Source organism: Aptenodytes forsteri, unplaced genomic scaffold (assembly GCF_000699145.1).
Source record: "Aptenodytes forsteri isolate BGI_AS27 unplaced genomic scaffold, ASM69914v1 Scaffold66, whole genome shotgun sequence".
NCBI lineage: Eukaryota > Metazoa > Chordata > Aves > Sphenisciformes > Spheniscidae > Aptenodytes > Aptenodytes forsteri.
Window position 1 is genome coordinate 3,298,936 of NW_008795131.1, and position 12,260 is coordinate 3,311,195.

The following is a 12,260-nucleotide window of genomic DNA, read 5'->3' on the forward strand; positions in this document are numbered from 1 at the left end:
CGTTTCATTTAAAAGAAGAAAAAAAAAAAAAAAAAAAACACCTTTCAAAAAGGAATTCCATTTCACTGACCAGAGTCAATGGAAAGATTCAGACAAACTTTCATGGACTTAGATCAGACCTGAAACTCTCGTACATGCGGGAGAATCTAGAACGTCCCAAAAGAGCAATTGCAATTTATAGTCGGTAACTCTGATATTGAACCACCACAAAGCACTTAATATCCAACTGTTAAAACTACAGCTACAGATTACTGGGTCAGAAATCTGTGTTCCAAAAAGTTCCTGACTATAAATATATTACCCTGCTTGCAGTAGCACTTCAGGATCTATATTAGAATATTTAAATTGATATTAACATATTAAGTATTTATTAGCTGCTCAGAAAAATTCAGAATAGATTTCTTTCATGTTGAAATAGTCATGTCACAGAAACAGTATTTTTAACCAGTTCTGTAACAAACTGTGTATTGATACGTATTGTAAGCTCTCACCTTCCAAATATTCATACACTAATATTCCTTCAGAAATGAAAATGTACATGTATGCACTAATTAGAGTCTTGTTACTTACTGAGCTATACTTCAATCAATAAATCATTGTTTGTAATATAGAACAAGATTGTTCAGAAGGACAGGGTTACCCATCAAAGCAAACTACGAGTACAGGTATGACTCAGCCGTATTCACTGCCTCTTATAGACTCTTGAAAAGAGAATCTTTCTATACTATCCTAATATTCTTAATATTCTGGGGTTTTACTCAACACGATCTGAGGTTATTAAACAATTTAAAATGGAAAAAAACCTGGGAGTAAATGCTATTCTCAACTACAAACTGGAGTAAACTTCTACAGAGGCATAATTGACTTCAACCATTTCTTCAAGCCTTTAAGGAGAAGGGAATCTGGTACTCTAACAATACATTTTTGCAGGGTTCTCCACACTCTTCGTCCCAAAGACCAATGCTCAACCAAATACAGTTATAAACAACCTTAGAGGAAATGGTCTAAGCTATTTACACCATGTCTTTAAGATGTACATCTTTCAAGGCATGCATTTAAGTGTTGGTTTCAGTGCCAAAACATTTTCCCTTCAAGAATGATGTTTTGTAGACAGAAAGAACAGACCTTGTAAAACATGATTACTCATGTGGTTAAACTTAGTCCTGCTAAAAAATAAAGACAAACAAAAAAAAAATGACTAGTGCATCATACTGGTTTAGACTACTTCTGAAAAAAATGCCGAGATGCCAACAAATCTATTCTGAAAACTATTGTAACTAAGGAATCTTTCATTTTACCACCATTTTACTTTATCCCTGAGTTTTCATCAATACATTCCAACTCAAATTTCTTTCTTTCAGTAAACCTCAAAAGCCCAGTTATTTTCAGTAACAGTAATGCCATTAGAAAAATATATTTTCATGTCATTGTGATATTTTAACAACTTGGAAACTATAAATCCTCATTATTATGTAGATGCAAACACCCTCTCAGCTTTATAAATGATAACAAAACAATAATGTTGAAGGTAGGTGGTGAATGACTTGTTTCTGCTCTGAACTCCTGCTCTTTACTTGCTCTTAGCCTGTCAGCACTTCATAAATTACTCCAAGAACCGAAATTAAGGCACATTTGGCCTCGCTTTTAAAAACAGTTAATTTAAAAGAATCTTCACAATATACTAACTTTCAAAAGATTGTACCATATTTTTACTGAAAGGGGTTGTGATGCAGGAAGAAGTGCAGGTTGTTGGGAATCAACACTAAAAACAAGAAAGTTAAGATAATGGGACCAAAACATTCACCCTTATCATTTCAATCTTCCACACTGAGAAACAACGGCACTATATTTAAGACATAAGGAGGATAAAAAGACAGCGTACTTTTTCCTGTCTGGGTCTACCCGACTGTGTAACTACACCAAGAATTCCATGAGACACAGCAGTATTTTTATCCCAATTGTATCTGTGCAGAAACCTACAGCAGGAGTACAATAGTAACAAAACCCCCTTTCAATTACATAGTTCTTGTTCTGCTATAAATTTAGTAAGAGCTGTGCCTCAACTGAAGACCATGTCCGTATCATTTCAGTTACCAACAGTTGACATTAACCTACCCCAGCTGAAGTCAATGACAAAGTCACCTACTAAAAGTCAAGTTAATCCCAAACTCCAGCTAAATACCACAATATTTAGGGAAATTTGTGATGTTGATAATAATTAACTTCTCTAACATAATTTTGGAGGATTATTTCCATTTTAAATGCAGAAGCACTGAGATGTAAATGTATACATGTCCAATGAAAAACATACATGAGCATTTTCCATGAAATGGCACAAAAAGTGATGGGAGCAAACTAAAGAAGAAAATTAAGACATCACTTTGTCAGATCTTAAAAAAAAAAATAATGAAGAGACTCAGCAATCGCATGCAAGTTCTTTCATGTTGACAATGCCGTAAGAAAAGATTAAGAGCTACTGAAACAATTCAGTGCTACCACCTGTTGACTTTTGTAATGAACCAAACTCTGCCATAATCTCTGGAAATGTATTGTATTAGCTCTTTATAGAAATCATAACTAATGACAATATTTTAACTAGTTTTCATTTTTTGTTATTATTTATTTTTCTACTTTATATAAGAAAGAATCAATAAGTATTAATATTATTAAAATATTTTGAAAACCATAGGCAACTATGAAAAGCAGAGGCTACACAGTACAGAGATGGAGCGTTCCTCAAAGAGCTTTATGTCTCATAACATACTGCTGGCTCTTAAATTTGTCTAAGTTCATAGTCAAACAAGTGACATGACTTTAAAAAAAAAAATTGCATATATATGATATGAAGGAATCGCTTTACAAATTCAAATATTATCAATCAAATAGTAAGAGTCTGCAAAGATTGAGAGTCACTTTGATTTTATATTCCCAACAAACAGGCTTCAAATACATCTGATTCATAAAAATGAAAGCACTTATCCACAACTCCACAGCTAAACCCACTGAAAGGGAAACATGTATGATTTTGAAGGTAAAAGTTTTATCTAGACTATATAAGCAGCAACAGAAGTATCAGGAGAAAAATACTGCATGAAATTTGCAATTACACATAAAATTACTGAAAAAGCTTATCTGTCTCAAAAGACATAAATTTTAATTATCATTGTGCCTAAAACAAGAAAACAAAGACATGTTTCCAGTTGTCAAATCATGAATAAAGCAAGAAAAAGCAAGAAAAGAAATGGTAGGCTCCTTTATTGGCCAGGCAGTAAGCTGTCAAATCTCCATTCATTTTGTTTACATGATTTTAGGTCTCATTAAGACCTTAATGGAAACAACATGATTTCTTCCCCCTCCCAAAGTGTGTTTTTTATCCTAATTTCTCTGTAGGCTAGTAAAGACCATATTTTCAAGCTAGCACTGGCATTAAACAAACCACAAAAGAGTCTTGTGAAGACAGGCAACAATTTTTGAGTCTATTTCATATATTCCCCTCTTTAATCTAGGCCTTTTAATCTTGCCTCAATCTAAAATAATTTCTGGTTCACAAGCGTCTCTGCTGCTTCACGCAGGGGGTGACCGAAACATCCATTTGCTAAGACAATCTACTTTCAAAACTCTTCTTCCAGAGCCTTTTCAGTTCTTAGATCACCATCAGACGAAATACTTAGGTGCATTGTAAACTACATTTGGAAATGGTTCTTAGGAAGACTACTTCAGTAACCAGATATTCTCTAGGAATAAGGCAATGTCACCTTCTTCCCTTTAGTGTCATATTTAGTGCCTTCACTTTTCCTGTCTTTGGTATAGCTCCTGTATCTCTCATCAGCTGCCCTCTGCCATTCTCTTAAGAACTCTGTATCCTAACGAAGCACTTAAGAGGTTCTTTCTGCTGAAGATAGTATTTTGACAGAGACATAAGGGGGTGATATATGTGGAACAAACTTCTAGTAGTCGAAACAAGAGCCACATACAAATATTCCAACAGATACTGATAGATACAAGCTAGTAAGTATCCTTAGCTAAACTTAAAAACCAAAACAAACCCCCAAAACTCCTAGCTGAAAGTTTCTAAATTTTCTAAGAAAGTTGTAAGATGTTCAGACTTCTTCCATTCTCGTTGCCTAAAACTTCAAGCACCTAACCCCCCACCTCATTATAAAAAGGTGACTGGAGGTTATGTAGCAGTGTATGAACACTGAACCAAGCTCCAACACAGGGAAACTTGTTAAAACTTGGTTTTTCTTCTGCCTGTATTTTTATAATATGCTGCAATTTTACATATTAAAACCAAACCCCCTTATTATTTCAAATATCCTGATTTTAACAGAACTGTGGTTTATTTTTTTTCCTCAAGTGTGATAAGCTTTTTTTATTTTGCAGTGCTCATTTTACTTGCTTCATCTCTCTTACTGTGGTACTTTACTGTCTACTCACTGCTAATCTGGCTTATTTTCGAGAGGTCATCATCGATGTTTTGTCTGTAAGCAACTTAGTGCTACAATAATAAAGGAAGCTATATAGAAAAAAAGAGGCTTGTTTTGGAAAGATACCGCGATCATTTTTGCCCACTGGGAAATAATTTATTTTTTCAACTTCTCTGCTACTGAAAACTTAAATGCCCTCTGAAAGGTAAAAAAGAAAAAAGAGTGAATGCATTTCTTTGACAATGCTTGATGGTGAACACGCATCCGTAGTTTAAAAGTGAAATTATGCAGTGCTTCCACCTATGGATTAGCCATGCAAGTAAACAAATTAAAAAAAAAATCCAAAATTAAAAAGTCTAAGCACAGAGTTATTTTCAGTGAGGACAGCAAATGAATTATAGGCATGCTGGGTTTGAACTGGGAACTCACCATGGAGCTTTTATGGAAAAACATCCTGCTCCAAACAGGTAAGGTCTTCACGTAAAGGGGAAAAATGCACAGAAATTAGATGAAAACTCAATTACCAACCAGTACACTGTATATCATGCTATTAAGATTTATGCAGAAGGTAAACAAAATAATTTTTTATAACCGTTCATGATGCCCTGAAAGAGATGTAGACCTCTAATGTAACCAGCATGCTGACGCTCACAAACATAACCGCTCGCGTGAACAGTCCCGCTGACAACGCAACCACCCACAGAAGCAGGAGCTGACGGGGTAGGCTCTTCATGCACAACTGCTGTGACAAACGTAACACTTCAGGTGCAAGCAGGCTTTAACGTTATAATTCGAGTTGGACACGGTTTAGGTCTCCTTCCTGAAATCTCCTGACAAATCTGAGGCAAAAGCAGTCAAGAGCCTTAAACAGACATTAAAGTCAAAACTAATAGAAAAAGTAAATTAGCATCAAAAGCAACAAACGTGGGTGTTTTCCATGAAACACTGAAGGTCTGAGTGGGACAGTTTTACAAATTTACTGAAAAGAAGCAAGTCCTAAGTGAAAACGACAACAAGTACAAGCACAACCTTTTAAAGAGAATTACTTAGCCCTCTTCCTAGGACAGAAAAACACTATTAAATTAAAAATCTTTAGCAACTGTATGACACAGCAATCTTATTCCCCCACTTACAAGCTTGCATGGAATGCAGGAAAGAGAACCCTAACCTATTTCAAATGTATTTGATGTTAAAAATCACCTGATACAAAGCTTAATGTTTTTGGCCACTCAACAATTTATCTACACCGTGATTTTTGTTGTTGTTGTTGTTGTTGTAGTATTTTGGACAGTCTATAGTTTTTAAAGTGGTATCACACACCATTAATTTTAGTGCATTTTTAATGGATATCTCCCTTGTTCTTTATATCACCCTTGAAAAAGCCATCATCATACTGACGTTTGCAGAAAATCTGAAAAGGAGGAACAGTAGGTAAATTTAGAGCTACTCACATGCTCGAGGCTTCTTTGATTCTCATTTGGGATGTAACATCATCCACAAAATTGCTGAATAATTGATTTTGTAAATGCCAATGTGTCGTTTTTCTTTTTATACTCTGACTCAGCAATAAACTCTGGCTAGTTGAAACAAGTGAAATATTTTCAGGCAATGAACTAACAGAAAAGGTCTATCATAAGAAGATGTATAAAGCGCTCAGCCACATGCCTACACAATTAAAAGGATACCAGCCTGATAAAAAAGAATTCTGTGAACTAAATTTGACACGAGCACAACATGAATGAAGGAAGACATCCTCTTAAAAAACATTTAGGTGAAGGTAAAAACCTAAGACACATTCTTTGACACGCAAAGATGTAAAAATCCAATAAAGAATAGAATATTGCAGAAAAACATGCCTATTTTTTTATTAGTAATATAGGCCAAAAAACATACTGAAGATCTTTTGAACTCTGTATAACAGACTAGCCTTTAACTATTTGTATTTAAATAAATGTTTGGTGAGCACTTTGGGGGAGAGCACTCATTTGGTAGAACCAGCTGCCTTTCTAGACATAATATATCATCTTTGAATAGTGAATAAACCCAATTCAGTTGTATGAACTGTATGAATTGTATGATCTCCTATACAGTCAACACATTCCATCCCTGAGTTGAAGACCATTCTAATGGCTCAACAGAAGATTAGCCCAGCACTATTGCACTGTTTAAATATTTAATGGAAAGCTAAGTCTTCTGCATAACCCATAGCCAATATAGTTTAAAACCTAGAATGTATCTAGTGTAAATTTGGAGAGTCATTGGAGACTGGCTGAATCTGACTGGGAGCTTAGAGTTTCTAAATTATGATCCTGGACGTTTTGGCAAGTATTTCCCCCCCCCCCGCCTCAGTTTCTCTGTCTGCAAAAAGCAGGCAAATGACATTTAGCTGAGCTCATTAGAACATTTTAGAAGATAACATAGGCTTTTTTTGCACAACATACTATGTTGACCTGATTATACTTGCAAATTAACAAAAAGAAAATGTGATTACACTTCCAAAGACTACAGTAGAGTCTTAATAAAAAGCCTTAAGTGTAAGAGAAACAACTTAGCATTTCCTTTATGTTCACAAGACCTAATTTCTTTTAAGATGACCATTTTTTTCCTATGATATTTACATAAGCAATCGTTTTTCACTATTTCCTTCACATAATATGGATGGTATGCTAATTGAGAGAGAGAGAACATACAAATTACAGGATAACCCAACCTTGAAAAGACAGCACCAGATGGCTACGCTCGGTGACAGTAACAGAGCAATGCCAAGGCAAAAAAAAAACAAAACAAAACACCTCACTGAGGTTCCCCGTTCTCATAGCTAGTGAGAAATTCCAAAGGAAAATTATTGAATGAAGGTGATTTATGATCCAAAATTCCAACAGAATTTTCTTAATTTCTCATCTGATTCTGAGTTTTAGCAAATTGAAAACTGAAACATTCATTGATTTTGTGTTATCGTGTTTAATAAAAACTATTTAAGCTTTTAATAAGCTGTGCAACACCCACTTATTCTAACCCTTATTGCTATAAGTTGCCATAGTGAGAATCCTTTCATAAATAGTGACATCTGAACAAAATTTAGTGCAAATAACTGTATTTCATATCAATTACAAATCATTACAGTAGTTGCTTTATTACCAAAATGCATTATAAAAGCTAAAAGTGACACAAAACATGTCTGAGAAATGTGCCAGAAAGAGAATGTCTGGCTTCACCATGCAGGAAAGCTGACCTATTGCACTGAATTCTTTAGCTTTACTTCTTAATTTTTTTTTCTTTACTTTTTTAGTTATTTTTTCCTACTTAACTGTATCATGATGTCACGACTTTGCTCTCCTTATTTTTGTTTGCTTCAGTAGTAGAACCTGGGATAAATTAAGCTCTCTGAGTCAAAATAAAACAAATGGATATCAGCGATTTTCAGTATATATAATATAAGCAAAGAGAAACACTAAAATGATAAAATTGCATCAGACACTTTACCTACTTTCCCCCTTCCTTATTGGGGGTGGAATGAGGGATGGGATGAAGAACGGATAGTTTCATGTTTAAAAACACACTATCTAAATATTTTGGATGGGAAAAAAGTAAGGTTTATTCCTTTTCCTATAAGGTACATCGGATGTCTCTGTTTTGACGAGACCCAACTAATGCAGGTTACATCCTGGTGTTTCACTAAAGCTATAATGAATTTGAGAATGAAGTATGATACAAATATAATGACCATATCCCTTGAGAAAGTTAAAACAAATGCTGCTGTCAGAGAAGCCAACTTTTACAACAGTTTTTCTTTTGGGGCAATTATTGTATCTTTCCTTTCCCTCCTTCCTCATCTCATCTGTGTCTCCACATTCTTACGAACTGGAAACTAACTACAAGTCATTCCACAAACACAAGGAACACTTATAAAGCTATTGCAAAGCACAAAGCTGTCTTCTAACATATTCTGATTCACTGCCTTTTATAGACAAGCATGAGATGGATCATACAGTTCTTCCCCTTTCAAATCTATAAGCTCTTTGTAAATGAGCAATGAATTAACCCATTCACCAGACTTGAGAAGGAAGTCAGCACTACTATTAAAATTTTGAGAGGGAAACTGAGGCACAGATATAGAAAGACTTATTAAATCTAGCTCTCTTACTGTCTGACATCCCCCTAATCTTTAAAACATAAGATGCTTCCTTACTCATTAATGTTAGAGCCCCTTTGGGAAAGCCTATCTGCTCCTCAGAATGTGCTGACAGCCCAAACTACAGGAAAGCGAGTCAATGGGATGACAAAATATAGGGACAAAAATTAAGTGCTTCACGAAGGTGCAGAAATTACAATGAGAGACTTGAAAAAGCAAGGGAAAAACAGAGGGCAGGGAACAAGGAAACAACAATGATGGCAAGAAGGGAGGTAATGGTCTGAGATACTTAGTGCTGAGAATGTAAATTGTATTCAGAATAAGAGAGTTTAATGACTGATCAGCAAATGTTCCAAAACCCAAAGTTTGCATGAGGAAAAAAAAGCACCTGTGATGAACAGCACAGTAATGACACAACTCCAGATTCTGGTCTTTCATTCCCATAGGGCTACTGTGAACACTTTCAAAAAATTTACTGCCATTCCACTTGTCAGTAAAATGACATGCTTTGCAGCTCTGCTTGAGACATGATGTTAAGAGCACTGATCAGTCCTTTCAGTATGTGAAAAATATTTTGCTGTCTTGGATACTAGCAGAAAAAAACCCAACCTGACTTTTTGGTTAATAAAACCTGCAAAACTTTTAATTAAGACGTCTAGTATTAAAGAAGCTTTTCATATGTTAAAAGCAAATAAAACAGACAAATCCAGAACTGCTAATTATGTGGTATTCTTTTAGTTTTGCTTTTTACTTTTAGAAATGTACTGCAACAGATTAAATTTTTAATTCTTTAAAAGTAGCAACAACAGGAAAGGAATCTGCTTGAGGGCCACTGAACAGCAACTGTAAAATCCAACTGATAGCGAGTTCGTCTCCTTTTCTGATCACTGCACAATCACAAGGTTAAGCAGCTGCTCCCAAAGAAAAGCCTTGTTTCCTCCGAGCAGTGCTCAAAGGTGCTGACCATGTAGGTGTAAATACATCTGTCTTTTGCCATTTGCAGTAATACATGCCTCCTACACTTCTCAGAGTGAGGCAGATGGTCCCTGTCCTGTCTAAATATTACACTGTACAGACTTACATTGCTATGTGTTTCTAGAAATATGAGGGCAGATGTTAAATATGTTAAACACACGCTTTGCCCCCTGGAGGTTTAAGTTAAGGCTGCTGTCTCAATTTGGTCATTTTAGGCATGCCAGGCTTCTTGGATCCTAGGCATTCCTCTTAAATCCCTGCTTTATAAATACAGCTTTTCATGTTAATTTTGTGTACTTTCATCAAATATTTTGGATGCAGAACAAATGAAGGAAGCTCTCAGCTTAGCATTACACATCTACACGGGCTTCGCTGAAAATTATCATCCTCATTCATGAAAACTCTATTTACACAGCAGGGTATTTCCCATGACTGTTGTTTTCCCCCCTTACATAAGCCTCATTGAATATTTTAAATTTAATTAGTTTTAAAAATTACACAAAATAATAGGACAAGGACAGTTTGTGAATAGTAAAATTTACTTAAAGAAAACTGAATATGAACACTCTCTGAATATGTTTAAGATATTTAAGAATAAAACATTAAGTAAAATAAAGCAGATTTATTATATTTGCAATAGTTCTGGAAAAGCTTGCTGGTATCACCACAGCATTAAGGAAACAGCCTTTGTAAAGACTGCTGCATGAACTACTGTTGTAAACCAAGTGCTTTTTTTAAAATCATCATCCTCACCATTGCTCCTATCACCCTACCTTCCCCCCAGCAGACCCTCAGATGGCTTTTTATTTTCTCTCTATGTCTTATCCCACCTAGTTCTAAATGTCTATTCCATTTCTAGGAGTCTACCAACTGAGCCGAGAATTACATTTCTGTCCTTCTCTGACTGTCCTCTTCAAGTGACCTTTTTGATAGTTTCCCTTTTTTCAGGAACTGTAACTTCCTGCTTATCTCCATGCACACCCACCTCTCCCTGATCCTACCTCCCTTCCTGTCCTCATCCAAGATCACACCTTTCTATACTTTCAAAATTCACCTGATCGCTAGCGCAACCTATTTCCCTTGCCAGTGTTTAAATTGTAAGCAGGAAAAAAAAAAAGCAAAAATAAGCAACTGAAATATATGTGTGGAAGAAGTTAAACCACAACATTACCCTTGTACTGTTTCTTTACTGTTTCATAAGTCCCATTTGCAATTATCTATGAAGTTCAGGAACTTATCTGCAGACAGCCTCTGTGCTTAGGGCAATTGTGTGTTTGTAGTTCATGATTTGGCTCAACAAGCTTAATGAAATTCCCATTTACAGCAGCAAAAGCAGGACTGTTAGATAGACATATATAGAGATACACGTGTATATGTGCATACATATGTAAGCTTTAGAACCTTATCATGCATACTCAGTGCACTAAACAAACAGTAAGAGATTTTACAGGATGTCCTGAACACTCAAGCACAGAATATCGGAATTACTTGGGGAGAGAAGGAATATCCGCGAGCTCTCGCCTGAAAAATAATTCCCGGTTCATGAAACACAAGGTAAAATTCACCTCACTATGGGGGTTTGAGCAAAAAACCACTGAAGCAAGCAAGAAAGTGCCTGCACCCATTTGCCAAAATGCAAGAAAATGTTATGAACCTGTAGGACTCAATTGTTTTGTCCAACGACATGCCATACGTGATCTATTTTCTTAAAAATATAAAAGCAATCTGCAAATTAATGGATCAATCAGACTTTTAACTAGAAAATATTCAGGGAGCTGAACAACCAAAAAGCAGGGGGGGGAATAATCACCCAGTAGCTTTATGTATTAATTGCAAAAACTGAAGATTTGAAAATTAGCAAGAGAAAAGTATCAACTGTTGAACAGTATCAATTAACTTAAAAATCTTCTTAGTAATTATAACATACGTATATTTAGTAGAGCTTTTCACAACAAATATTTTGAAGTGCTTTATCATGGCACATTGAGAAGTACCAAAGTGCAGCTGGCTCCGGAATGAAAGTCCACATGTGAATTTCATAGTACAGAACAGTCACTTCAGAGGAAAAATAAGGTCAAGAAAACAGCAGGATTAAGTTTTCTCTTTATACTCAACCTGGCTTACTGTCTTTCCATTTCTGATAGTCAAAAATAATCTCTGCTTGAAAAGTTTGGAAATCAAAACAAACAAACTTAAAAAAAAAAGTAAAACCGTAACTTATTCTGATTGAATACAGCTCTGCTTATGTTTCATACCAATTCCTGGTGTGAAACTTCTTCTGATGTCAGCGTACAGTATTTCCCATATGGTAGACTGCAAGAAAATGACCCACCCAAATGAACACTCCTGAATTTTTAGAGATTTGTTTTCAGGTTTTGTTTACTTATCTGATGCTGTTTTTCTTTTCTTGTCTCCTCTTCCCCCCACCCCCCTTCTGTTGCCATTAAATACATACACTGAAATTGAAATAAGGAATAAAACTAAGTATCACTAGTAACACAAATTATTTGCATATTAATTATAAATAACAACGTTAAGAAAGGTTCGTGCAGATACACTTACCCTGTGCGTTTGGTGATGGTCCCTAATGTCATTGGCTGTTTGATTTGAGCAAGAGGCAACACCACAGTCAAGCTTGGAAGAGGCAGGAGTCGAGGGTTCCCAGGATTATTGTTTGTGAAGTTATTGTACGTGTCTTGGCTGTTCAATTTACCTTGAAGTGATAG

The 12,260-nt window shown here is 35.5% G+C and overlaps 1 protein-coding gene across 7 annotated transcripts in view; it reads right to left on the bottom strand.

The window, feature by feature from the left end:
• Nucleotides 1-12,260, bottom strand: part of BCAS3 (BCAS3, microtubule associated cell migration factor) — a 386,307-nt gene that overhangs the window by 231,688 nt on the left and 142,359 nt on the right. For 5 of the 7 annotated variants that reach the window (XR_657522.1, XM_009278230.2, XM_009278228.2 and 2 more), the window contains exons 15-16: nucleotides 12,097-12,247; nucleotides 4,857-4,901 (exon numbers count right to left, since the gene is read on the bottom strand). Coding sequence is in view for 6 of the 7 variants with exons in the window: in XM_009278230.2 (XP_009276505.1) it covers nucleotides 4,857-4,901; nucleotides 12,097-12,247 (196 nt within the window). In the remaining variant the exon portion in view is untranslated. The remainder of the gene's footprint in view (nucleotides 1-4,856; nucleotides 4,902-12,096; nucleotides 12,248-12,260) is intronic. The other 2 variants (XM_009278231.2, XM_009278229.2) reach the window with 1 other exon arrangement.